Source organism: Prunus avium, chromosome 4, assembly GCF_965620075.1.
Source record: "Prunus avium chromosome 4, drPruAviu1.hap1.1, whole genome shotgun sequence".
Lineage (NCBI taxonomy): Eukaryota > Viridiplantae > Streptophyta > Magnoliopsida > Rosales > Rosaceae > Prunus > Prunus avium.
Window position 1 is genome coordinate 31,339,769 of NC_142287.1, and position 25,043 is coordinate 31,364,811.

Below are 25,043 nucleotides of genomic sequence, written 5' to 3' on the forward strand. Positions count from 1 at the left end.
AAACATTAAATAATATAAAGTGTTCGTGGCATGTTTACTAATCATGAATATAAATTGAAATTATTCAAATTCCTAATTTTCCTATGTTTACTAACACATGAGTATTAAAATTATTTCAATTCATGACTTTCATTGCTTTTACTAATCCATAATGGTTTGTATAGAGCTTGGAGGGGCCATTTCATGAGCTAAACTCTACTCATACACACATGTCATCCCAAAACTACTGCCACGTGGTGAGTTTATAGAGTAGACAGATGTGCAGCTTCCTCTTTATTTACTCACATGAGGTCAGATGGCCTTCCTGCATCTCTTGGTTTGATTCAATAATACTGTAATTCTCTAACACCGCACAATTTATTTTAATATTTTTAATGTTTGTCATTTTAAATAAACAAGAAATTTCCATGACATTACAGCATACACATACTTTGAATATATACCTTTGACCTAACCACAGTTAATTTCTTGGTTAATTAAGCATATGCTCCAGTTGGTTTAATTTTAGTAAAAAAGAAATTATGTTCACACAATGTCCCAATCTTTTTCCTTTTTTGGTATATATTAAAATATCAATATTCCATACTTGTCAATAGAAAGCAGCTCAGACTCAGAATTGCATTAACTTTTTTGGTAGATATAGAGAGAAAAAGAGATGGTTTTAACTTTTAAGTATAAAGCCAGCTTTTTAGTCCTGCATTTCTGCATCCAGGGCTAGGATGCCAATGCCCATCGGCAATTTATTTCATTTCATTGTAAACACAAATTTAAGCAAATTTCTAAACTCAAATTGAAGAAAATAAAAAAGAGCTCTTGAGCTGGCTTCATTTCATTGGCTACAATATGATACAATATTTGGGAAGCTCATCATGAATATTATTATATATTAACTATATTCAATATGGTTTTTTACCTATAAAATTACCAGGGGGGTCATAACCACCAAGAGGCATATTTCTCTAGCTTTTGGCTCCATTTCAGAGGAGGGAGGCCAAGCTTTGATCTTTGAGTGTTGTGAGGGATTATTATTACTAGAGGTTTCAAGTTCGAATTCTCATAACATCATAGTTGTATGTATATGAGAAATCACTCTTCCCTCTAATTTAGACTATCTCTTGTACTAAAAAAAACAAATAAAATGCAATGGCACATATATATATAAACAAAATTCCCTAGCATTCATCTTTCTTCTGTACTGTCACCAGCTACTAGATTTCAACTTAAAACGAAAAAAGATTCAACTTTCTGTCACTGTTTACCAAACAAATTAATGTGGAAGATTTGTTCAGAATGTAAAAGTCATTAATTGGAATTTTTGTAAGTATGATAATAAATGAATCTATCTCAATGTGGTGGAGGTGTACCTACCAGATACAAACGCCTGGTAAATGCTTATTCTCATTGACAGAAAAAGAAAAGCCCTAAACCCTAAACCCACTCACCTACGTACCCTCATCAATCCCTATTGACTTGACCCCGCATCGTACAGCAAAGATCTAATCTAACCTTAAAAACTGCCCAAATCTAAAAGGAAATCTATTGTTTCAAATTATATAAAATAAAAAAAATTAATAAAAGAAAGAAATTAAATTGAAATCTAAGTATAGGGGATCTGGGCCCACACCCCTTGGTGCCCAAGTAAAACTTTGAAAACGAGGATGGATGGATGGATGAAATATGGAGAGAGGGCAAGACAGAGGCCTTCACTCTCCTCCATTTCAATATTTCGTAGAAAGAAGACAAAAAAGAAATATGAAGGCAGCGAGTGAAACAGATCTCGGTTCTGAAAGCACTCGGGAACCAATTTTTACAACGAAGCACTCCTCCTCTTGTTGCTGCTCCTTCACCTTTGCCCACCCAATTATCCGGATCCCAAATGCCCCGACCCGGAATCCGAATTCTCCCAAGCAACCCCTGCCTCGACCTCTATTTCCACCGCCCCATGGGATCAGGCATCCACTCCAACTTGGAATTCCATGAGACTCTGACGAAGCAGCTGCTGCCGCGGGCCTGGTCTCACGATCCCCTCACCACCCTCAAGCTCATTTGCAACCTCCAAGCCAAGTGGAGGGACAATGGAAAACCCTATGAGGAGGCCTTCTACGCGGCAGCGTTTTGGCTGCACCACAACCACCCTAAGACCCTTGCCTGCAACCTCCTTCCTATTGCCAGCGCCTTCGGCCGTATTTTCGACGTTCTCGACATTCTGTCTCGGGTTCTTCTACAAGGGAATGGCCAGCAGCAGGTTGATCAATACTCTATGACTTGGACCAGGAAGGAGAAGAACAAACACTTCCTGTCCCAACAGTACCAGTTCCAGTTAACACAAAATGGAAGGAAGAAAAACAGGACAACTTGTCCTCTTCCTCCTCCTAGTCCTAGACAGATTCGGCAAATCAAGGTGGAAAAAGCCAAGAAGAAAGCGAGCGCCTTGTTGAAGAGAAGGAAGACGATTGCCACGGCCAACAAGGCTGTTGACAGGTACCACGGCGACCCGGATTATTGGTTCTTGCACGACCGGGTTTCTGATCTTATGGCCGAGTGCTTGAAGCATGATATCCAACAATTCAACCAGCATCGGCAGCAGCGTCGTGAGCGTGAGCAAGGCCAAGACCAAGACCCAAATGAGAAGAAGATGCAGACGTTGGAGTTTAACGTAACCAGTGTGGCTTATTGCTTCGAATTCGTGCCGCCCCCCACGGATCAACTGCTGTATGAAAGCGTTGCTAGGAAGATTTTCCTGCCAGGAGAGTCAGACTCAGAATCAGAATTTTTGAACCCAATGTCTCTGTGGCGGCGGCGGCTGCGGAAAGAGATTTTGGTACCCTTGAGACAAGCCTTGGCGCTTGCCAACGAAACAGGTGCCAACAAGTGGGGTTATTGTCCGTGTTACGAACTAGAGGCCTCTGATGCCGCTGCCTCTGCGGTTCACAAGTATATGGTGGCGCTGCAAAAAGCCATTGCCGCCGCCGAGGCCAAGTCCGAGTCCGTGTCTGAGAGCATGATTGAGGCCGGTGCTGTGCTTCCACACCCGATCGTACGCTACGCCGTGAATTATAATGGTCGTTACGAGCGAGCAGCTGAGCTTCAGTGGAAGAGAATGGTGGAGGACGTGTACAAAAAGCAGGGGAGGCTGAACAATTGCTTGGCTGTTTGTAACGTGCGGGCGTCGGAGTCGGTGGCTCTGGGGCTGTTTGTGTCTCAACTGAGCGAAGGGCCTTGGGAAGGAAAGGTGGTGAGTTACAACGAAAAGCCTCAGCTGCATTTGGTACGAGGCGAAGATCTCAAGTCCAAGTTCAGCTTTATGCAGAGTTTGGTTGAGTGTCAGGACTGGGAGGTTGATCTGGGGAAGGTGTTTGATTTGATTCTGGAAGTGGCGGTGAATGAGAATGTGAAGGCAGATCGGATGGTGAGGAAAGTGTTTGTGTTCACCTCCGTCGGAGACTTCAGTGATGGCAGCTGGAAGCCTCGCGGCGGCGATTATGAGGAAATACAGAGGAAGTTTGAGGAGAAGGGGTATGCCGTGCCACACTTGGTGATTTGGAATCTCACCAGACGGAATTATACGCCACTGCGTACCGGAGAGCCAGGGTTGACGTTGTTGGGTGGCTTCTCCGACGCTATGCTCAAGTGCTTCTTGGAGAATGACGGCGAACTTGGCCCCGACCAGGTAATGGAATTAGCCATCTCTCCCCAATGCTATCAAACTCTGGCTGTCTTCGACTGAATGACTATAAGTTGTCTGATTGAGTTTTCTTTATAAAAATGAAAGCAGCTTGGCATTTCGATCTCTTCTCTAGTTATATGTAAACTTGGTTGTGTTTATTTTGTTATCAACAACAACAACGCTGAATGATTTCCCTCTCATCTTTTGTCTCCTCCAACTGTTTGGTATGAAGGTCTCGTGGCCTTTTTGGACTTAAAATGCATTCCGTTGTGAATTCCTTCTCAATCAATATACCAAATAATAATAATAATGTGTAAAAACATGTTTACTGTTGCTAGCGGGTTCATTTGTTAGTGACTTGACATGATATAAGGTCAATTTAAATATGAAAATTTTCGTTTGTATTTCACATGTGTTGATAGTTTGTATAAAATTTATGGCAAAAAAAAAAAAAAAAAGTTAGAGATGGCGATCCCCTGTAAATGTGGATGAGGCTCGCAGAATTCCTCTCCTTGTACCTAAATTGTGCATGCATATATGTCTATATTTCAATTGATTTGATTCGAGAGAGTTTAGATATTAAATCTAACTAGCAGGATTTAACGCATTGAAATGAATGTAACGGGAATAATAATAACGTGGGACGAGAGAATGTAAAATATGTTGGGAGATGATAGTGGATTTAGCAATTATTAAACGGGTTTAGTTGGTGCCAAATTGGGGTCAACTCAACCCGTACGCTTCCTAACGAAGTGTGACGAAAGATTTAGCAATTATTTTTTTAGAAAAAAATAATGAAAACTATAATGATTTAATTCATTAAGTATTAATTTATGTCAAAATCGAATGTAAAACGAAAAAGTTGTAAAGGTGTAAGCATTAAACCAACAAAACAAAATAATGAATATTAAGCAAAGTTAGTTCGTCCAAGTAAATTAATATTGAGTGCACATGAAAGCTACCCTCTTATAATTTTCATTTCGAGAAAACCTGTGCACACAGAGAGATAGAGAGAGGAGGATGGAAGTAGAAAGATTTAATTTTTGGCTTTCTTTCTCTTTTTCTTTTTTCCTGAATTTGTTATTTTCTGATCAATTTTCAGTTGCTTCGCTTGTAAGAAATTATTTACCATAATGTGAGTCATTCAATAAAAAATGTGAAATATTATTATCCCTTTTCTTAAAAAGGGATTAAAGTCTGCTTTTTCTCACCAAAAAATTGTTTCAGTTAAAAATTAAATAATGAAGCCAATGGAGTAATACCATAATGGAAAAGTATGTTTAGCCTAAGACCGTAGTGTGTGAATAAATCCCCATTTTCCTTCCTATCTTTGACAACAAAAACATTAAATAATAAAAAGCATTCAGGGCATGTTTATTTATCATGAATAGATATTGGAATTATTCAAATTCCTAATTTTCCTATGTTTACTAACACATGAGTACTGAAATGATTTCAATTCATGACAATAAATTTCCATGACATTACCGCATACATATACTTTGAATATATACCTTTGACCTAACCACAATTAATTTCTTGGTTAATTAAGCATATGCTCCAGTTGGTTTAATTTTAGTAAAAAAGAAATTATGTTCACACAATGTCCCAATCTTTTTCCTTTTTTGGTATATATTAAAATTGTTAACTACTGATATTAAACAGTTAGTGATTCAGGTGTGCAAGGCACGTGAGTTGTTAGTAGTGTTTGTGAGTTAGTTTAGATAGCTGTATTGGTTAGACTGTTAAGCCTTACTTAACAGGTATAAAGTGTAATAGTGCTGGAGCTTAAAAAAAAACAGATTAAGCAATATAGAAATCAAGATTGCAATTCCTCTCACTTTCTCTCTGTTTCTCTTTCCTTCTTCTTCTTCAGATTTCTTCTTCGTTCTCTGAATATGTTGGTTTACAAAAATATCAATATTCCGTACCTGTCAATAGAAGGCAGCTCAGACTCAGAATTGCATCAACTTTTTTGGTAGATAGAGAGAGAAAAAGAGATGGTTTTAACTTTTAAGTATAAAGCCAGCTTTTTAGTCCTGCATTTCTGCATCCAGGGCTAGGATGCCAATGCCCATCGGCAATTTATTTCATTTCATTGTAAACACAAATTTAAGCAAATTTCTAAACTCAAATTGAAGAAAATAAAAAAGAGCTCTTGAGCTGGCTTCATTTCATTGGCTACAATATGATACAATATTTGGGAAGTTCATCATGAATATTATTATATATTAACTATATTCAATATGGTTTTTGACCTATAAAATTACCAGGGGGGTCATAAACACAAGCCAAAATTGTATCTCCACACTTACATTTGACTTTGGAGCAGCCAACCTTCAAGCTCTGCCTCCAAACCATCTGTGTATAATGCAAGCAATCTTTGTTATGAGCACAAGAATTAGTCTTGTAATTGTAGTAACTTCTCTCTTGTGCCCAAGCTGCAACTGCATCACTTGGCTTCCAGTCTTGTCCACTGCCCCAGAAAAGGTTCTCACCAAATTTGCTGTTTGAGTGAATCAAAGAGCAATCTCCTTGCCTTTGGTGTGCCCACCAAGAGGCATATTTCTCTAGCTTTTGGCTCCATTTCAGAGGAGGGAGGCCAAGCTTTGATCTTTGAGTGTTGTGAGGGATTAGATATTGCTGGATGGTGTTGTTGGGAGTTGTTGGGGGTAGCCTATGGGGCTTAGAAAGAGATGGCCAGAACAATGTGGAAAGGAGGAGGTAGGTTCCTAAAAGCCCACCTGAAAATAGTTTCATTGTTTCCATGGGGGGAGAGAGAGAGAGTGAGAGAGAGAAAGAGAGAAAGAGAGAAAGAGAATGTGTGTTATGGGTGTTTGTGAAGATCAGAGCATGATCTAATGGTGTATATATAGAGGATTTTTTATTATTGCTAATTACTCTTGATAATCATTGTCAAAACCTGTAAACAAAAACAACCAATCCAAACAAATGTGTTATCTTCTACATTGAAACTATAGTAAGTTGCATTGTTTGGGGAACAAAAAATTTATACAACTCAGTAACACATATGAAATACAAACGAAAAAATCGACCTTATATAATATCAAGTCACTAACAAATGACCCAATTAGCGACACATTAAGATAACTAACAAGGGAAAACCTGTTTTTACACATTAATTAATATTATTATTATTATTATTACATATATATATATATATATATATATATATATATATATTGTTGGTATATTTAAGAAGGAATCATTTCACATGTTGTATTGGTTTTCCCCTCTTTCTTCACAGTGATGATGATGAGAGGAATCATTTCACATGTACTTGCACAGAAAGGAATGTGAAGGATGAAAACCCTAATTTTTTTTAAATATAATTATCAATTTTAATTAGTATCTGATCTATTTTTGTATAGTTTTAATTACAATTTGCAACAGATTATATTTTAAAACTGATCTAACACTGAACATTATTAGCACAAATTTGTAAGCTCACATAATATTTGTTCTCTTTATTGTAGAAACACCTTTGACCAACACGTGAGTCCATGTGAGGTAGAGAGGCACCAACTAGCGCTATATATATATATATATATATATATATATATATATATATATCATTCATGAAATCGCTTAGCTTCTGAAAAATAAAAATAAAAAGACATGGCATAGCTTTGCATGCATGCATGCAGTGCAGGTGCTTATAGTTTCTTTATTTATATATTTTCAACACCAAATATATACGCATGCAATGCAATTATGCTTATAGTGGCAAAGATACGAGTTTCTCACCGGCTCTGTGCTTTCTCCGAGCTTTTGGAGTGAAGAAATACAGTTCTTTTTGGTTTGCAAACCCATACATCTCTATGAATGACAAAATAAGAAATCTCACAATTAATTTAAAGTTTACGAAAAAAAGAGAAGAAAAAAAAAGAGAAAGATACTAAAATATTTGAAAAGAAGAAGAAAAAAAAGAATGAGAGGAACCCTACGTGAAAGTTGTGTATGCTCTAGTTGGTTTATTAATTAGTCCCAAAAGAAATTATGTTCACTATTGTATGTGCTCAAAACTAGATTATCAGTAGTGGGCTCAAACTCAAAGATGAAGTGTGCTTTAATCTGCCTTCGGTAAGCACTTCTCTTCAGCAAGCTGAGGGCTATCTGCAGAGAGAGAGAGAGAGAGAGAGAGAGAGAGAGAGAGAGAGAGAGAGAGAGAGAGAGAGAGAGAGAGAGAGAGAGAGAGAGAGAGAGAGAGAGAGAGAGAGAGAGAGGAAGAGCAGTAGGTAAGACCTAAGGCACCGGTGTGGCACTGGCCGAAGGTCCTCCAATGTTAAAGTGAGCCGAAAGAAAGAGGAGTTAGCTATTGACAAAGTAAGGGAATAAGTGTCGAATGGCTATTACCTTGTACCATGGGGGCAAGGGCCTCTATTTATAGAGGTTTTGGGGTGTCCCCTTGGTGTAAATTTTCGATGTGGGACTTGTGGGGGTAGCTTGGGAGGCTGCCACGTGCCTTAGTGAATATACCAATGACGGACCGAGAGATTCCTACAAAATATCTTTTGGGAGGTCGAATTGGCAGGGGTTGCCGAGGGCACCTGCCGACTGTCAATTTGCAAGACCGCGAGACTGGGTCGGCTAGTTCGCAATCGATCGTAGGTGTCGATGGTACCAACCAATCACAAGGCTAGTGAGCAATCGGTCCTCAGTTTTATTATTGTGTAAAAAGATAAAAAGGTCATTCAACTTAATACTTAACCCTAGCACATATATCTATACACACACCCCACCACTCTATATTAAGTTTTAGAAAAATACAAACTCATCTACATCCTATTGCTAATGGAGTTTAATCCCGTAAAAAAAGGTCTTAACTTGCATGTCAGTGCTCTGAGGTTTGAACCCTACCACAAGCATCTTTGTCTGATTAGTTAACCTTTTTAATCACATGATAAAAACAGCCTTGTGAAAACAACAAAATCTCATGTATACTACAAATAGTATTTAATGATTTAAGTATTGGGGTGAACATAGACAAGTGTTGGATTTAAATAGAAAAACTCTTTTATTTCTTTTTTTTTTAGCTTGGGTGTATTTAAGGGTAGTTTGGGAAGATAGTGGGGTTTTCTTAGAAATTGTGAAAATGTAAATTAAAAGTTGGGGTGAACTTAGAACATGGGTTGAACAAAGAGAAGTGTGGGGTTTAAATAAAAAATCTCTTTATTAAATATTTGATACTATAATAGAATCCGTGTCTCCGAAAGATTTTGTTACTTACTTACTTGTAGGGTCACGTGACCTAGCACATGTGATGTACTTTATTGGAGCGGGCCCATACTTTATATACTCTATTTTTGGATGTCCACGATTTAGAATTTATAGTCACAATTCAAAGCTAGTTTTCTACATCTTTTTTTTAAAATTATGGTCCGATTTAGTTTCAAACTAGTTGAATTTTTTTCCTAGTTAATTTGTAGCTGATAGTAGGTAGGTCAATCAATATTTCTAGTGTTGTGCGGTATGACCGCAATAATTGAAAACGGCCGGTTTCCGATCGGTTTGCGCAGTCGCCAAACTGACGAAGCATCTAACAATGCTGGAGCTGGTGTTGTAATTCGTAATGAGGTTGGGATGGTGTGCGGGGGTTTTGTGGAACCAATGATCTCTTTCCCTTCGTTGATGTGATTATATGAGCTAACTGATTTCCAAAACCCATCCCCTGCTCTTGGGGTGAAAAAATACAAGTTCTTTGTGGTTTGCAAACCCATACATCTCTATGAATAATCAAACAAGAAATCTCACAATTAATTTAAAGTTTACATAAAAGAGAAAGAAAAAAAAAAAGCTAAAATATTGGAAAAGAAGAAGAAAGAAAAGTATGAGAGGAAACCTATGTGAAAGTTGTGCAGGACTGTAGTTACAACACAAGCATTCGTCGAGGATAAGGTTCAACAGACTGACCAACACAACACAAGCATTCGTCGAGATTCGAAAACCTACTAACTTAAATTCTAAACTACTGACTTAATTAGATTTCAAAACAAAGAGAAGACAGACATCTCTACTTTCTGAGTGATTTGACGGAGGACCATGTCTCATACTTGAGATGATATTTCTTGGCCGCTTTTTCAATTTCACTAATTTTGCCACGCAGGTTCTTATGAACTATCACCCTATCTCCGTCCCACCTCCAATCCTTCCAATTGGGGCTGCTCACCAGTGAGTTAGTTTCCACCCTAGGCTCTTCCGCGACCTCTTCCTCCTCCTCCATAGCTTCATCATCTCCCACCTCCATAGCTTCATCTTCTTCCACCTTCGGCTCATCTTCCTCTTCCACCACAGGTGAATCCTGGGCCTTCTTCTTCTCCTCCTCTTTCTCCAGTAGGAATTTATCAACAGCATGGACCTGCGCTTCACTTGTTGTGACGTATGCCATCCGTTGCTTAGTTAGAACGGTTGCCGCCTTCAGTTGTTGTTCCCCTCTTATATGTCTACCGCTGGTTCTGTCATTGTTTTTCAGTGTGCTTGGGGTCGTTAGAATGGTTTCCGCATACGTAGCGTCAGCCACATTCTTGGCTGCCTGCAGTAGAGGGCGGCAATGTTTCCCGAAGGGCCCTGCCATTGCAACACAGAGAGAGAGAGAGAGAGAGAGAGAGAGAGATGATAAAAGATGAGAAGAATATAAACAAGTGTCTTGCTTGAGCAGAAGCTTATCGCTGGAGAGAGAGGATATGGGAGTGGGATTGGAAGAAGAGAAGGGGGTAGTATTTATACAGGAGCATAATCATTCCTCCCTGCGCAACATATTGTAAAAAAAAATCTTGCCCAATTATTTCAAAATTAAAAAGAGGAATGTAAAAACTACTTATTCAGTTCAAAATTTAAAAGAGGAAAGTAAAAAAAAAAACATGCCCAATTATTTCAAAATTAAAAAGAGGCATGTAAAAAAAAAACTTGCCTAATTATTTAATTCAAAATTAAAAAGAAGGATGTAAAAAAAAAAAATTGCCCAATTATTCAATTCAAAACTAAAAAGAGGAATGTAAAAATATATAACCTAACAGTTATTATTGTAGCACATCTTGCATGCTTAATTTTAGAATTTCTTTAAATCCTGTTTCAAATTACTTTAAATCCTTTTATTCAATCGTAATTCTTAATTACTTTAGCATTATTATTATTTGAGTTTAAATCTTTATAATTAATTACAGATTTTTTAATTAATTTTAAATGTCTTTTTTTATTTTTAGGTTTTAACGTAATTTTGACGAAAATGATCAAATTTATTAACAGATACAAACACAGGTACTAAATTGGCCAAATTAATAACATGGGGACTAAATTGGTTGATAAAGTAAAACACATGGACCATTTCTACGTTTATGCCTTTTTTCTAGAACGGATGGTAATATACTGCCGTTATCTTTCCCTATCTCTCATAAAAATTACTCTCCTTTATCTTCTTTTGACTCATCTTCCCTTTGTCTTCCTCATCTTTCCTTGTCTTCAATTTAATATGAACAGACCTTAACCAGTAATCTCGTTTCCTATTTTCCATTAATATTCATTGTGGTTATGAAAAAGCCTGTCTTAAATAGAATGAACTATACCAATTTCCAAATTAAATCTAAAAAAAAAAAAGAAATTAAAAAAATCTGGAAATTTGGCTTGGTCTCTACTCTTCTTCATTTGTGTCTCCAAATTTGTCTTCTCCTTTTTTTGGTTTCTTCCGCTAATTCAATTTTTAGCAAATGAAGATGAGTGTCTTTTTTCTAAGATGATAGAAGAAAGAGGCGGTGTTTTTTTTTTTTTTTTTTTTTTTTTTTTTTTTTTTGAGAACGATAGAAGAAAGAGGTCGTTCAAACAAAGAGGTGGTGTTTGCCGTTAGAAAGAGGGATGTCGTTACCGTCAATTTGGGGAAGAAGAAAACACTATAGATTTTGCAAAATGCGAGTAAATGCGTGGACTTTAAATGCAAAAGCTTGCAATAATTTGTTAAAATGCAAACAAAAGCAATGAAAATGAAGATAAATCTAGTCTAACAGGTAAAGTCGACATTATGCCAAATATATAGCCTAACATTTGTTAATTGTAGCACACATATGCTTAATTTTAGAATTGCTCAGAAAAAATTCCTTCCTGTTTCAAATTATACTTTAAATCCTTTCATTAATTAATATCTTTAATCATCTATCATCAGATTTGGTTGGAAATTGTAACTCAAGCATAATTTAATATTCTATTAGTTTTTAAAAATATTCAATTAATTCGAGAATGTAGAAAAGGAAAATAATCCATCACATATTAAATGCAAGAGATATATGCGAGACCTCTTAAAACTTGCCTTATGTTTAGAGTATATAACCCTAAAAAGTAAAAACAGCGTAATAAATCTAAAATTGCCTGTTTAATGAAATCTTAAGTAGTAAGTAAGCCCTTGGTGCCCTAGTGAAATTGTAAAACAAGTAGCCGTCGCTTATAAACATGGATGATATATGAAGAGGGCCTCCACTCTCCATTTCAATATTTCTTCGAAACACACCCAACAAAGAAAGGAATTCGTTGAACGAAAAAAAAAATGAAAGCAGTGCGAGTGAATGAGATCTCATTTATGAAAGCATGCGGAAATCAATTTTTACAACTCACAAGAAGAATCACTCCTTCTCTAACTTCACCTTCACCTTCAACCATCCAACCACAAACCCAAGTATCCGGATCCCGAATACTCTCAAGCAGCAGCAACCCCTGCCTCGACCTCTATTTCCACCGCCCCATGGGATCAGGCATCCACTCCATGTTGGAATTCCAGGAGACTCTGACGAAGGAGCTGCTGCCGCTGGCTTGGTCCCACGATCCCCTCACCACCCTCAAGCTCATTTGCAACCTCCTAGACAGGTATAGGGACGGTTCAAAATCCGATGACGAGGCCTTCTACGCTGCAGCGTTTTGGCTGCACCACAACCACCCTAAGACCCTTGCCTGCAACCTCCTTCCTATTGCCAGCGCCTTCGGCCATATTCTCGACGTTCTCGACATTTTGTCTCGGGTTCTTCTACAAGGCAATGGCCAGCAGCAGGTTGATCAATACTCTATGACTTGGACCAGGAAGGAGAAGAACCAATACTTCCAGTCCCAACAGTTCCAGTTCCAGTTAACACAAAATGTAAGGAAAAAAAACAGGACAACTTGTCCTTTTCCTCGTCCTAATCCTAGACAGATTCGGCAAATCAAGGCCGAAAAAGACAAGAAGAAAGCGAGCGCCTTGTTGAAGAGAAGGAAGACGATTGCCACGGCCAACAAGGCTACTGACAGGTACCACGGAGACCCGGATTATCGGTTCTTGCACGACCAGGTTTCTGATCTTATGGCCGAGTGCTTGAAGCATGATATTCAAAAATGGAAAGAGCATCAGCAGCAGCGTCGTGAGCATGGCCAAAAGGAGAAGAAGATGAAGACATTGGAATTGAACATAACCAGTGTGGCAAGTTGCTTAGGTTTCATGTTGCCCCCCACTGATCAACTGATGTATGAAACCGTTGCGAGGAAGCTTTTCCAGCCAGGAGAATCCCAATCAGAATTTTCGAACGCAATGTCTCTTCAACGGCGGCTGCAGAAGGAGGTTTTGGTGCCCTTGAGACAAACCTTGGCGCCAGCCAACCAAGAAGGTGCCAACAAGTGGGGTTATGATCCATGCCCGGTGTACGACCGAGTGTAAGATTTGCATTCTAAACCCTAAGGTGGTCTTCTAATCACTTAAGGATAACTAGTTCAATGTCAATTAGGATTACATGGATCGATTAATTTTAAGGCTTGATATATGACTGTTTCAGATAAATACAAGTGCTTAAGGTTTCCTATTTCTAAATGGATTGAGATACCTAATCCTTTAGGTTAAAGGAGTTTAAGTAATCCATGATGAGGAGGATTCTTAAACTATGCCTATAAAAGGGAGGTCCCTATGCTAACGGCAAATACACATTATTCTCATATCATTCTACCCCATCAAGAAGAGATTAAGGAGCCGTATAGCATAGAGAAACTACCCTACATAAAATCTGCCTAACCTGAGAACCAGAACCTGCTGTAGAGTTCCAGTGCAAGAAATCAAGTTTCCTGCTACAGTAATTCACACAATGTCGAATCAAGGTATGTGTTGTGAATATATAAACCTAGTAAAGTTTACATTTGGTATCAGAGCCTGGTTTATATGTTCTTAACCTAATTACAAGATAAAATTCGCATTAAAATCTGGTTTCAATTAAACTAGTCATTATAGCATGTATGTTTTGATTGCATATCTTATTTGTTAAGGTATGAGTTAAGCATAAAGTTCTCTGCTTAAATCATGCTTGAAAGACTGATTGATCAAAGTTTGGGGAGGATCTTGAATCAATTAAGTAAGCCACAGCAACTTAATCGATGCAGGAAATTCTTCATTCAAGGTTCTTGATCAAAATTGCATTATATTCAATCTCTCTTGTACAAATCTCTGTCCACAGACGTGAATTGTGCAAGAAGGATTGATTATAATGGAACGGTTTAGAACAACAGATTGTATGAGCAAACAATGAGTGTTCCTCTATCCACAGATGTGGAATCATTCGTTGTTTCAAGATTGCTTCTACAGATTTGCTGTTTTAAGACCATGGAACATGTTTGATTTGTGACCTACAGGTGCAAATCAATAATGTTTAATTAAGGTTATTGGGGATTTGTATTTATGTTTTCTTGAAATTACAGTGAATGCTACAAGCTATAACTCCATCGAAATCTTGACCGGTTCAAACTATCTAAAGTGGAAAGAAGAGCTGGAAATTTCACTAGGGCTGATGGACTATGATATAGCTCTAAAGTGGGATGTAATCAAAGAACCTGCTGCAGATGCAACTGCAGATGACAAAAAGAAATATGAAAGGTGGGAAAAGGCCAACAGGATGGCTACACTGATTATGTTAAAAACCATGACACCTTCTTTGAGAGGTAGCATTCCAAGATCAGAAAGTGCTAAGGATTATCTTGCTGCCATTGGTCAGAAGTTTAAGGAATCTGAGAAAGGAGAGAAAGGTGCTTTGCTAAACAGATTGACTGAGATGAAGTATGATGGGCGAGGTTGTGTAAGAGCTCACATAATGAATATGGCAGACATTGCACACAAGCTAAAGGAATTGAAGATGACTATAGATGATGATATGATGGTGCATTTTGCATTGAATTCACTGCCAAAAGAATTCAAAACTCTCAAGAGTTCTTATGTAGCTCAAAAGGAAAGCTGGACATTGGATGATCTCATAACAATAAGTGTTCAAGAAGAAAATAACATCATCATGGAAAGGGGTCAGAAAACTGTGAATATGGTACAAGATTTTCGTGCCAAACAATTCAAAGAAAAGAAGGGAAATTTTGCAGAAAAGAAGGGGAATTTTGCAGAAAAGAAAGATAAGGAAAATACCAAGATAAAAGAGGGAAAACCAACTGGATTGAAATGCTATTTCTGCAGAAAATTTGGACACTTGAAAAGGAACTGCACAAGGTACCAGAGGTGGTTAGAAAAGCAAAAAGGAAAAGGTGAAGGTAAGATTGAAAACACTTTGGTCTGTTTTGAATCAAATTTAATTGATGTTTCAACTGATACTTGGTGGTTAGACAGTGGTGCTTCAATACATGTTGCTAATTCTTTGCAGGGGTTCATAACCAAGAGGCCACCAAACAAGGATGAGGTGAAGGTGTTCGTAGGAAATGGAGTCAAAGTACAAGTGGAGTTCATTGGAGCAGTTAGGATTCAACTAGATTCTGGTTTTGTTTTGGATTTGGTAGATGTAGTATATGTTCCTTCTATGACAAGGAACCTTATTTCAGTTGCTAGGCTTGTAAAATCAAAGCTCACTTTGAGTTTTGATGAATTTGGTATTTCAATTTTCAATAATAAAGAGTTAGTTGGCAATGGAATCCTTGTTGGCAATATGTTTCAGTTAAACTGCAAGACTCCTCAAATGGTTATGAACATTACAAGCACAAAACGTAAGAATCAGATATCTGCAAAAATTTGGCACAAGAGACTCGGCCATATTTCAAAAGAAAGATTGAACACCCTATGCAAAGAATCTGTGTTAGCACCACTTGATTTTAATGAGTTGGATGAAAATTGTGTTGAATGCATAAAAGGAAAACTAACCACCTTAAGGAAGAAAGGAGCAGTAAGAAGTGAAAATTTGTTGGAATTAATTCACACTGATATTTGTGGTCCTTTTCCAAATCCAACACATGAAGGATACAAGTATTTTATCATGTTCACAGAAGATCACTCAAGATATGGACATATCTATTTGATAAAAGAAAAATCAGAAGCCTTAGATATGTTCAAAATCTATAAAGCTGAGGTGGAAAAACAGTTGGAATTTAAAATTAAAGTGGTAAGGTCAGACAGAGGTGGAGAGTATTATGGCAGGTTTGATGAGGCTGGAAGGAATCCAGGACCTTTTGCAAAATATCTACAAGAAGAAGGAATAATTGCTCAATATACAAATCCTGGAACACCCCAGCAGAATGGAGTTTCTGAGAGAAGGAATAGGACTCTAAAAGACATGGTTAGAAGTATGTTGTGTGGTACTAATCTTCCTATTTTTCTATGGGGAGAAGCCTTGAAGACTGCAAATTACATTTTGAATAGAGTTCCAACAAAGAGTGTTAACAAAATACCTTTCGAGATATGGAACAAAAGAAAGCCTAGCTTAAACCACTTAAAAGTTTGGGGTTGCAAAGCAGAGGCGAAACTCTACAATCCTATGGAAAAGAAGCTAGATTCTAGAACTGTAAGTTGCTATTTCGTAGGTTATCCAGAAGGAACAAAAGGATATAGGTTCTATTGTCCAAAGAACACTACAAGATTTGTTGAAACTCAAAGGGCCGTTTTCATGGAAGATGAATCTGATAAAATAGAAGACAGAGTTTTGGATTTTGATGAAGGATCAATGGAGATTGATAGCCATGCTGGATCTGAGACAAGTAAAGGCACTGTTATAATACCTGCAGTTGACACAAACTGTGATAATCCTGACAATATGGAAGAAGACACGGATCAGGCACAAAACACAAATCCACCTGTGTATGATAATGACATTGACATTCCAGACACAGTTCAAGCAGAAATTATGAATCCTCCTGTGCAAAATAACAATGACATTCAAGGCACAGACCAAAATATGCAGGATATGGAATTGAGAAGGTCAAAAAGGGCAAGAAGATCTGCTTTGCCGGATTGCTATGTATATCTGCAAGAATCTGAGCATGACATACTTGGAAAGGATGATCCTGAGAACTTCAAACAAGCCATGATGAGTGAAGACAATGAAAAGTGGTTGGCTGCAATGAAATCCGAGTTAGAGTCAATGAAAAAGAATGGTGTTTGGGAATTAAAAGTTTTACCTCAAGGAAGTAAACCTATAGGCTGCAAGTGGGTTTATAAGACTAAAAGGGACTCGAAAGGGGGAATAGACAGGTACAAAGCTAGGCTGGTTGCAAAAGGATACACACAACAAGAGGGCATTGATTATACAGAAACTTTCTCACCAGTATCTACTAAAGACTCATTCAGAGTAATCATGGCGTTGGTTGCACATTTTGACTTGCATCTTCACCAGATGGATGTCAAAACTGCATTCCTAAATGGATATTTGAAGGAAGAAATTTACATGCAGCAGCCTGAGGGTTTTGTTCAAAAGGGACAGGAAAACATGGTCTGCAAATTGAACAAATCATTATATGGTTTAAAACAAGCTTCTAGACAGTGGTACATGAGATTTGATGAAGTTATCAAGACATATGGGTTCACAGAAAATGTCCTAGATTCATGCATATATGTCAAGATGAGTGGGAGGCACTATGTTTTACTCGTACTCTATGTGGATGACATTCTCCTAGCAAGCACTAATCTCACACTGTTACATGATGTCAAGGTCTTCCTATCTAAGCATTTTGAAATGACTGATTTAGGAGAGGCATCTTATGTTCTTGGAATAGAAATTAGCCGAGATAGGAAAAGAGGCTTATTAGGACTTTCACAAAAGGGGTACATTGAGAAAATACTCAAAAGGTTCAATATGATGGACTGTGCAGGGGGTGATGTGCCTATTAACAAAGGAGATAAGTTCAGTCGTGAACAGGCGCCAAAAACAGATCAAGAGAAGTTGGAGATGGCAGATAAGCCTTATGCATCATTGGTTGGCAGCCTTATGTATGCTCAAGTCTGCACAAGGCCTGATCTAGCTTTTCCTTTAAGTGTGTTAGGGAGGTTTCAATCGAATCCAGGACAGGCTCATTGGGTTGCAGGGAAGAAAATCATGAGATACCTGCAGAGAACAAAGGATTTTAAGATAGTTTACAAAAGGAATGAAAGCTTAGAATTGGTTGGTTATGCAGATGCTGACTTTGCAGGATGTGCAGATGACTTAAAGTCTACTTCAGGTTTTGTTTTTCTATTTGGAGGAGCTGCAGTTTCTTGGAAAAGTGTTAAGCAGTCTATTGTGACCACCTCAACTATGCAGGCAGAGTTCATAGCTTGTTATGAAGCAACATGTCAAGCACTTTGGCTGAAAAATTTTCTAACTAGCCTGAAAGTTTTGGGAACAATTGAGAAGCCTATACAGATTTGGAATGATAATAACTCAGCTATATTGTTTGCAAAAGGGAACAAAAGGTCAATTGGAGGGAAGCCTTTATCGCTAAAGTTCTTATCAGTGAAAGAGAAGATCAGTGAAGGAAGCATTGCTATGGATCATATTAATACATAGTCTAATCTAGCAGATCCATTCAATAAAGGGCTACCAAATAATGTTTTCAAGAGGCATGTAACTGATATGGGGTTGTTATCCAGTTTTGATGCTTAAAAACAGTGGGAGCAGCTTGTTAGTTTTCAAGAGAAAAAGGATATATCGGGAATTTGCAGATTTGTCGTCCGAGCTCCGATTGAGGTGTATTATACCTTTTTGAAAAGGGAATGACGCCACAAATCAGACTCAGTGGTTCGCGCTGATGTAGGGTGTTTTTTGGCCATCTGAGCTCGTTTAGCTTTCCAAAACCGCATTTAAAGAGTTGAAAGTTTTGATTTTGATGTTGTTTTGGTTATTTTGTTTGGTTAACTTGTTTTGCATAAACTTTTGGTTATTTGAATGCAATTAACAGTGAATGATTAGTTGCTAGCTTAAGGTTAACTGTTAAAGTATTGCATTCATAACAGTGATGTCTTTTACTTGGAGTAAAAGAAAGGATCTTGAACAATCCTATAAGTTGGACTAAAAGAATGATCATAGCAGTTATGTCAATTTGGTTAGCTATGATCGTTCTGTGATTTCAATCTTGATGGCAGCCCTATGTGACATTGGATTTGATAACTGTAGTTGTAAAGACTTCATGGAAGTTTCTCTGCTCAGTCTTGATAACTCATTATCATCTTCATTGTTGACAAATGGCTTGATGAGGAAACAAAATCGAACTGTATTCCACAAGGCCTTACAGTAATTGACATTGTTCTTTAGTGATTATTTGACCAAGTGGGAGAATGTAACGCGGGGGCGTCAGTGTCGGTGGCTCTGGGGCTATTTGTGTCTGAACTGAGCCAAGGGCCGTGGGAAGGAAATGTGGTGAATTACAGCCAAAACCCTCAGCTGCATTTGGTACGAGGAGAAGATCTCAAGTCCAAGTTCAGCTTTATGCACAGTTTGGAGGAGTGTGAGGACTGGGAGGTTGATCTGGGGAAGGTGTTTGATTTGATTCTTGAAGTGGCGGTGAATGAGAATGTGAAGGCAGAGCAGATGGTGAGGAAAGTGTTGGTGTTCACCTTCTTTAAACAGTTCCACGACGGCTGCTGGAAGCCTCGCTGCGGCAATTATGAGGAAATACAGAGAAAGTTTAAGGAGAAGGGGTATGCTGTGCCGCACTTGGTGATTTGGAATCTTATTAGTGTGGGGTATGCGCCTCTGCGTACCGAAGAGCCAGGGGTGACGTTGTTGGGTGGCTTCTCCGACGCTATGCTCAAGTCCTTCTTGGAGAATGACGGCCAACTTGGTCCCAACCAGGTCATGGAATTAGCCATCTCTCCCCAGTGCTATCAAACTCTGGCTGTCTTCGACTGACTATGGGTTGTCTGAGTGATTTTTCTTTATAAAAATTAGAGCAGCTCGGCATTTTGATCTCTAGTTATATACAAACTTGTTATTGTTTATTTTGTTATCAACAACAATGCTGAATGAATTGTTGATTATGGCTCAACTTGCACCGAAAGAACTTTGTGCTATCATGTGGGAGGATGCTGTCATGTGGTGGCAGCAGCTTTGCAGGAGAATAACTACCTTGCAGAGCCTTTGCAGAGGAATATTGAAGCTTTGGCAGAAGATGGGAGCACGTGGGAGACAAAAGCCATGCAAACTTGGCTGGCTTTCTGACTTCATAGTTGGCCTCATAATTTGACTAGCTGGCCTTCACCCGTTGGCTTCTCTATAAATTGAGAAGCATGGCAGCAGCTGAATATAGGAGTAGAGGGAGAGAAACAGCAAGAAGCCATTCGGCAGAGAGAAGAAAATTCTCTCAAGTTGTCTTTGCTTTGTATTTTCAGTTTCTCTTCCTATTGTAAATGTGTGAGCTTGGGTTATTTGGGTCTTTGGGAAATTGAGTGATAAACACTGTTGTATGTTCTCATTGATTATAGTGGAATACTCCGTCGTCTCCAAACTGGATGTAGGCATTGCCGAACCAGTATAAATCTTGGTGTTCTTGTTGATGTTGTTTGTGTTCATTTTATCTCCTGCTAGTTGTGTTTATTTTCACTCGCACTTGGTTGACGCTTCCGCACAACAAGTGGTATCAGAGCTCCAGTTTCGACTGGGGAAATTGGCGTGCTACAGTACTATGAACAGTACCAGTTCTACAGTACCGTGAATAGTAGCTGCGCTACAGTAGCCGTGAATAGTGATTGCTACAGTAGCCGTGAATAGTGCTGAGTGGATTTGATGGCTGGAGATAAAGACGAATCTGGGAAGGAGAAGGAGTCGGCATCGTCTTCGTCGGCACCTACATCCAATAGACATCCGATCGCTACTACAAGGTTAGAGGTTGATAAATTCAATGGCTCTAATAGTTTTGGTATGTGGCAATGTGAAGTTATGGATGTGTTGTATCAACAAGAATTGGATATAGTTCTGGAGGATAAACCAGAAGATATTGATAACAAGCAGTGGACGCGAATTAATCTTCATGCTTGTGCCACTATTCGATCGTTCCTTGATAAGGAGTTGAAATACCCATATATGAAGGAAACTTCTGCTAAGGAGTTTTAGACGAAATTGGAGGAGAAGTATATGACCAAGAGTGCAGAAAATCGGCTCTTCTTGAAGAAGCGACTCTTCCGATTTCAGTATCGTCCAGGTATTTCTATGCATGAACACCTCAATGATTATAATAAAATACTTGCTGATTTAGCAAACCTTGATGTGAAAATTCCTGACGAGGACAAGGCACTATGTTTGTTAAATTCATTACCTGATGATTATGATCATTTGACAACTACTTTGTTGTATGGAAAATCCGAGGTGAAACTTGAGGAGGTGTCTGCGGCATTGGTGAATCATGAGTGTCGTAAAAGGGATCAGAAGACTCACAATTCACAAACCGAGGCACTTGTTGCAAGGGGTCGAACAGAGGAAAGAAAATATGGGAAGCGGGGAAAATCTCGTTCCAAGTCGCGAGGGAAGTTTCCTGCTAAAGACGAATGTGCCTTTTGTCGCCAAAAGGGTCATTGGAAGAAAGACTGCCCCAAATTGAAGAACAAAGAGAAGGAGAAAGCGAGTTCTGAAGCAAATGTTGCAAAATCTGGAGATGATGATTTCGAGTTTGCTTTGGCTAGTTCATCTGCTGATGGTCACTCCGAGGAGTGGATTTTGGATTCAGGTTGCACCTATCATATGTGTCCCATTCGGGAATGGTTTTCTAGCTTCGAGGAGCTGGATGGTGGAGTTGTTTTGATGGGCAATAATAATGCCTGCAAAACACAAGGAATAGGCAAAATCTGTTTGAAGATGCATGATGGAACAGTCAGAGAATTGAGTGATGTTCGGTATGTACCGGATATGAAGAAGAATCTCATCTCATTGGGCGCTTTGGAATCCAAGGGTCTCAAGATCACCATGGAGGGTGGAGTTCTTAAAGCTGTGCACGGGGCACTGGTGGTGATGAAAGGTACAAGACGAAATAACTTGTATTTCTTGCATGGGAGTACAATTATTGGTGGAGCAGCTGTCACCGAAGCTGTTGACGCAGATAGCACAGATACTACGAGGTTATGGCATATGCGTCTTGGGCATGCTGGGGAAAAAGCATTGCAAGGATTGGTGAAGCAAGGCTTATTAAAAGGTGCGAAGGCATGCAAATTGGAATTCTGTGAGCATTGTGTGTTGGGTAAGCAAACTAGAGTAAAATTTGGCACCGCTATTCACAACACTAAAGGCATTCTTGATTATGTTCACACTGATGTTTGGGGACCTTCCAAGAATGCATCTTGGGGAGGTAGCCATTATTTTGTCTCCTTTGTTGATGACTTCTCTAGAAGAATATGGGTGTACACCATGAAGAGTAAAGATGAAGTCATGAAGATATTCCTGAAGTGGAAAAAGATGATTGAAACGCAAAGCGGTCGAAAGATCAAGACTCTCAGATCAGACAATGGTGGTGAATATAAGTCTGATCCTTTCTTGAAAGTTTGTCAAGATGAGGGTATTGTGAGGCACTTCACGGTTAGGGAGACACCGCAACAGAATGGGGTGGCGGAGCGCATGAACCGTACTTTGCTTGAGAAAGTTCGGTGTATGTTGTCTAATGCTGGTTTAGGCATGGCGTTTTGGGCTGAGGCGATTACTTATGCAAGCCATCTTATTAATCGGTTGCCGGCTGCTGCGAACGAGGGCAAAACGCCCATGGAGGTATGGTCTGGTAAACCTTGTACTGATTACAAGTTTTTACACATATTTGGTTGTCCTGCTTACTACCATGTCAGGGAAAGCAAGTTGGATCCAAGAGCAAAGAAAGCTCTATTTATGGGCTTTAGCACTGGTGTGAAGGGATACCGACTTTGGTGTCCAAATGAGAAGAAATTTGTTGTAAGCAGAGATGTGACTTTTGATGAGGCTGCTATGGTTAATCAGAACAAGCATGAAGGTGAAACTGAAGCGACCAAGACCATGAGTAGTTCAAAGCAGGTGGAGTTACTAAAGACTCCAGTTGTTCCAGTAAGGTCTGATGTTACAGACACTAGTCCTACAGTTAATTCTGATGATGAGGACGAGGATGATGAAGAGGAGGCACCTACCCAAGAGCCTCCACAGCAACAAGATTTTATTGCAATCAGAAGACAGAGAAGGGAAATTCGGAAGTCTGCTCGGTTTACTGATATTGTGGCATATGCACTTCCCGTTATTGAAGATGATATTCCATCCGCCTACAAAGAAGCTGTCAGAAGTTCAGAGAACGTGGAGTGGAAGAAATCTATGGATGAGGAGATGAAATCTCTTCATAAAAATGAGACTTGGAAGCTGGTTCAGTTACCAAAAGGGAAGAAAGCAATTGGTTGTAAATGGGTGTATGCCAAGAAGATGGAATCTTTGGGAAAAGACAATGTAAGATTCAAAGCCAGATTGGTAGCTAAAGGCTACGCTCAGAAGGAAGGCATTGACTACAACGAGGTATTTTCTCCTGTAGTAAAACATTCTTCTATTCGTATTTTGTTGGCTTTGGTTGTGCAGTTTGACCTCGAGTTAGCTCAACTTGATGTCAAGACGGCGTTCTTACACGGTGATTTGGAGGAAGAAATTTATATGTCTCAGCCAGAAGGTTTTAAGGTTGCTGGAAAGGAAAATTGGGTTTGCAAATTGCAAAAATCATTGTATGGCTTGAAGTAGTCTCCAAGACAATGGTACAAGCGATTTGATAGGTTTATGATCGGGCATGAGTACACAAGAAGTCATTATGACCATTGTGTATACTTTCGCAAGCTACAAGACGGATCCTTCATTTATCTGCTTTTATATGTTGATGATATGTTGATAGCATGTAAAAGCAAAGTGGAGATTGAAAGGTTGAAGACTCAACTCAGTAATGAATTTGAGATGAAGGACTTAGGAGAAGCTCGGAAGATACTAGGTATGGAAATTGAAAGAGATAGAGCGAAAGGCAAGATTAGTCTGTGTCAGAAGCAGTATTTGAAGAAGGTACTACAACGTTTCGGGATGAATGAAAATTCAAAACCGGTTAGTACACCTCTTGCCCCTCATTTCAAACTTAGTGCTTCTATGTCTCCTAATACTGATGAGGAGAGTCATTACATGGCTCAAATTCCATATGCAAGTGCTGTTGGTAGTTTGATGTATGCTATGGTGTGTACTAGGCCTGATATTTCACAAGCTGTTAGTATTGTCAGTAGATATATGCATAATCCAGGAAAAGGGCATTGGCAAGCTGTGAAATGGATTCTACGGTATATTCTGGGTACTGTAGATGTTGGTTTATTATTTCAACAGGATAAAGTTTCTGGTCAATGTGTTGTTGGATATGTGGATTCTGATTACGCAGGTGATTTGGACAAGCGTAGGTCCACTACAGGTTTTGTATTCACTATTGCTGGAGGTCCAGTGAGTTGGAGGTCGATTCTGCAATCTACTGTTGCTTTGTCGACTACTGAGGCTGAATACATGGCGGTAACAGAAGCTATAAAGGAAGCCATCTGGCTTCAAGGGTTGCTTGATGACTTAGGGGTTCAACAGGACCATGTGGATGTGTATTGCGACAGTCAGAGTGCTATTTATTTAGCAAAGAATCAAGTTCATCATGCACGTACGAAACACATTGACGTGAGGTTCCATTTTGTTCGTGAGATTATTGAAGAGGGAGATATTCTTCTTGAGAAGATTGGAACCACCAACAATCCTGCAGATATGTTGACAAAGCCAGTTTCGTTGCTCAAGTTTAAGCATTGCTTAGACTTGATTGGAATTTGTAAAATTTGTTGATTGCCCCATGAGGGATTGGGAGACGACCATTGGGAGTATTACGAGTTTGGTACAATTTGAGCCAAGGTGGAGATTGTTGATTATGGCTCAACTTGCACCGAAAGAACTTTGTGCTATCATGTGGGAGGATGCTGTCATGTGGTGGCAGCAGCTTTGCAGGAGAATAACTACCTTGCAGAGCCTTTGCAGAGGAATATTGAAGCTTTGGCAGAAGATGGGAGCACGTGGGAGACAAAAGCCATGCAAACTTGGCTGGCTTTCTGACTTCATAGTTGGCCTCATAATTTGACTAGCTGGCCTTCACCCGTTGGCTTCTCTATAAATTGAGAAGCATGGCAGCAGCTGAATATAGGAGT

The 25,043-nt window shown here is 39.0% G+C and overlaps 4 protein-coding genes across 4 annotated transcripts; 3 read left to right on the top strand and 1 right to left on the bottom strand.

Moving 5' to 3' along the window:
* Positions 1–1,655: 1,655 nt before the first annotated feature.
* LOC110747365 (uncharacterized) lies at positions 1,656–3,865 on the top strand. Its single transcript, XM_021947554.2, has one exon. The coding sequence runs from the start codon at positions 1,877–1,879 to the stop codon at positions 3,725–3,727; it is 1,851 nt and encodes a 616-aa protein (XP_021803246.2). The 5' UTR covers positions 1,656–1,876; the 3' UTR covers positions 3,728–3,865.
* A 2,043-nt stretch (positions 3,866–5,908) lies between these two features.
* Positions 5,909–6,790, bottom strand: LOC148295230 (pathogenesis-related protein PRMS-like). The gene has a single exon (XM_088251353.1). It carries the CDS (start codon positions 6,434–6,436, stop codon positions 5,909–5,911), a length of 528 nt encoding a protein of 175 aa, XP_088107479.1. The 5' UTR covers positions 6,437–6,790.
* A 5,623-nt stretch (positions 6,791–12,413) lies between these two features.
* LOC110761475 (uncharacterized) lies at positions 12,414–13,355 on the top strand. The gene has a single exon (XM_021963954.2). The coding sequence runs from the start codon at positions 12,414–12,416 to the stop codon at positions 13,353–13,355; it is 942 nt and encodes a 313-aa protein (XP_021819646.1).
* Positions 13,356–13,444: 89 nt separating this feature from the next.
* LOC148295231 (uncharacterized) lies at positions 13,445–15,586 on the top strand. The gene is made up of 3 exons (XM_088251550.1): positions 13,445–13,786; positions 14,381–15,211; positions 15,322–15,586. The coding sequence occupies exons 1-3, from the start codon at positions 13,774–13,776 to the stop codon at positions 15,354–15,356; spliced, it is 879 nt and encodes a 292-aa protein (XP_088107676.1). The 5' UTR covers positions 13,445–13,773; the 3' UTR covers positions 15,357–15,586.
* The last annotated feature ends 9,457 nt before the right edge of the window (positions 15,587–25,043 follow it).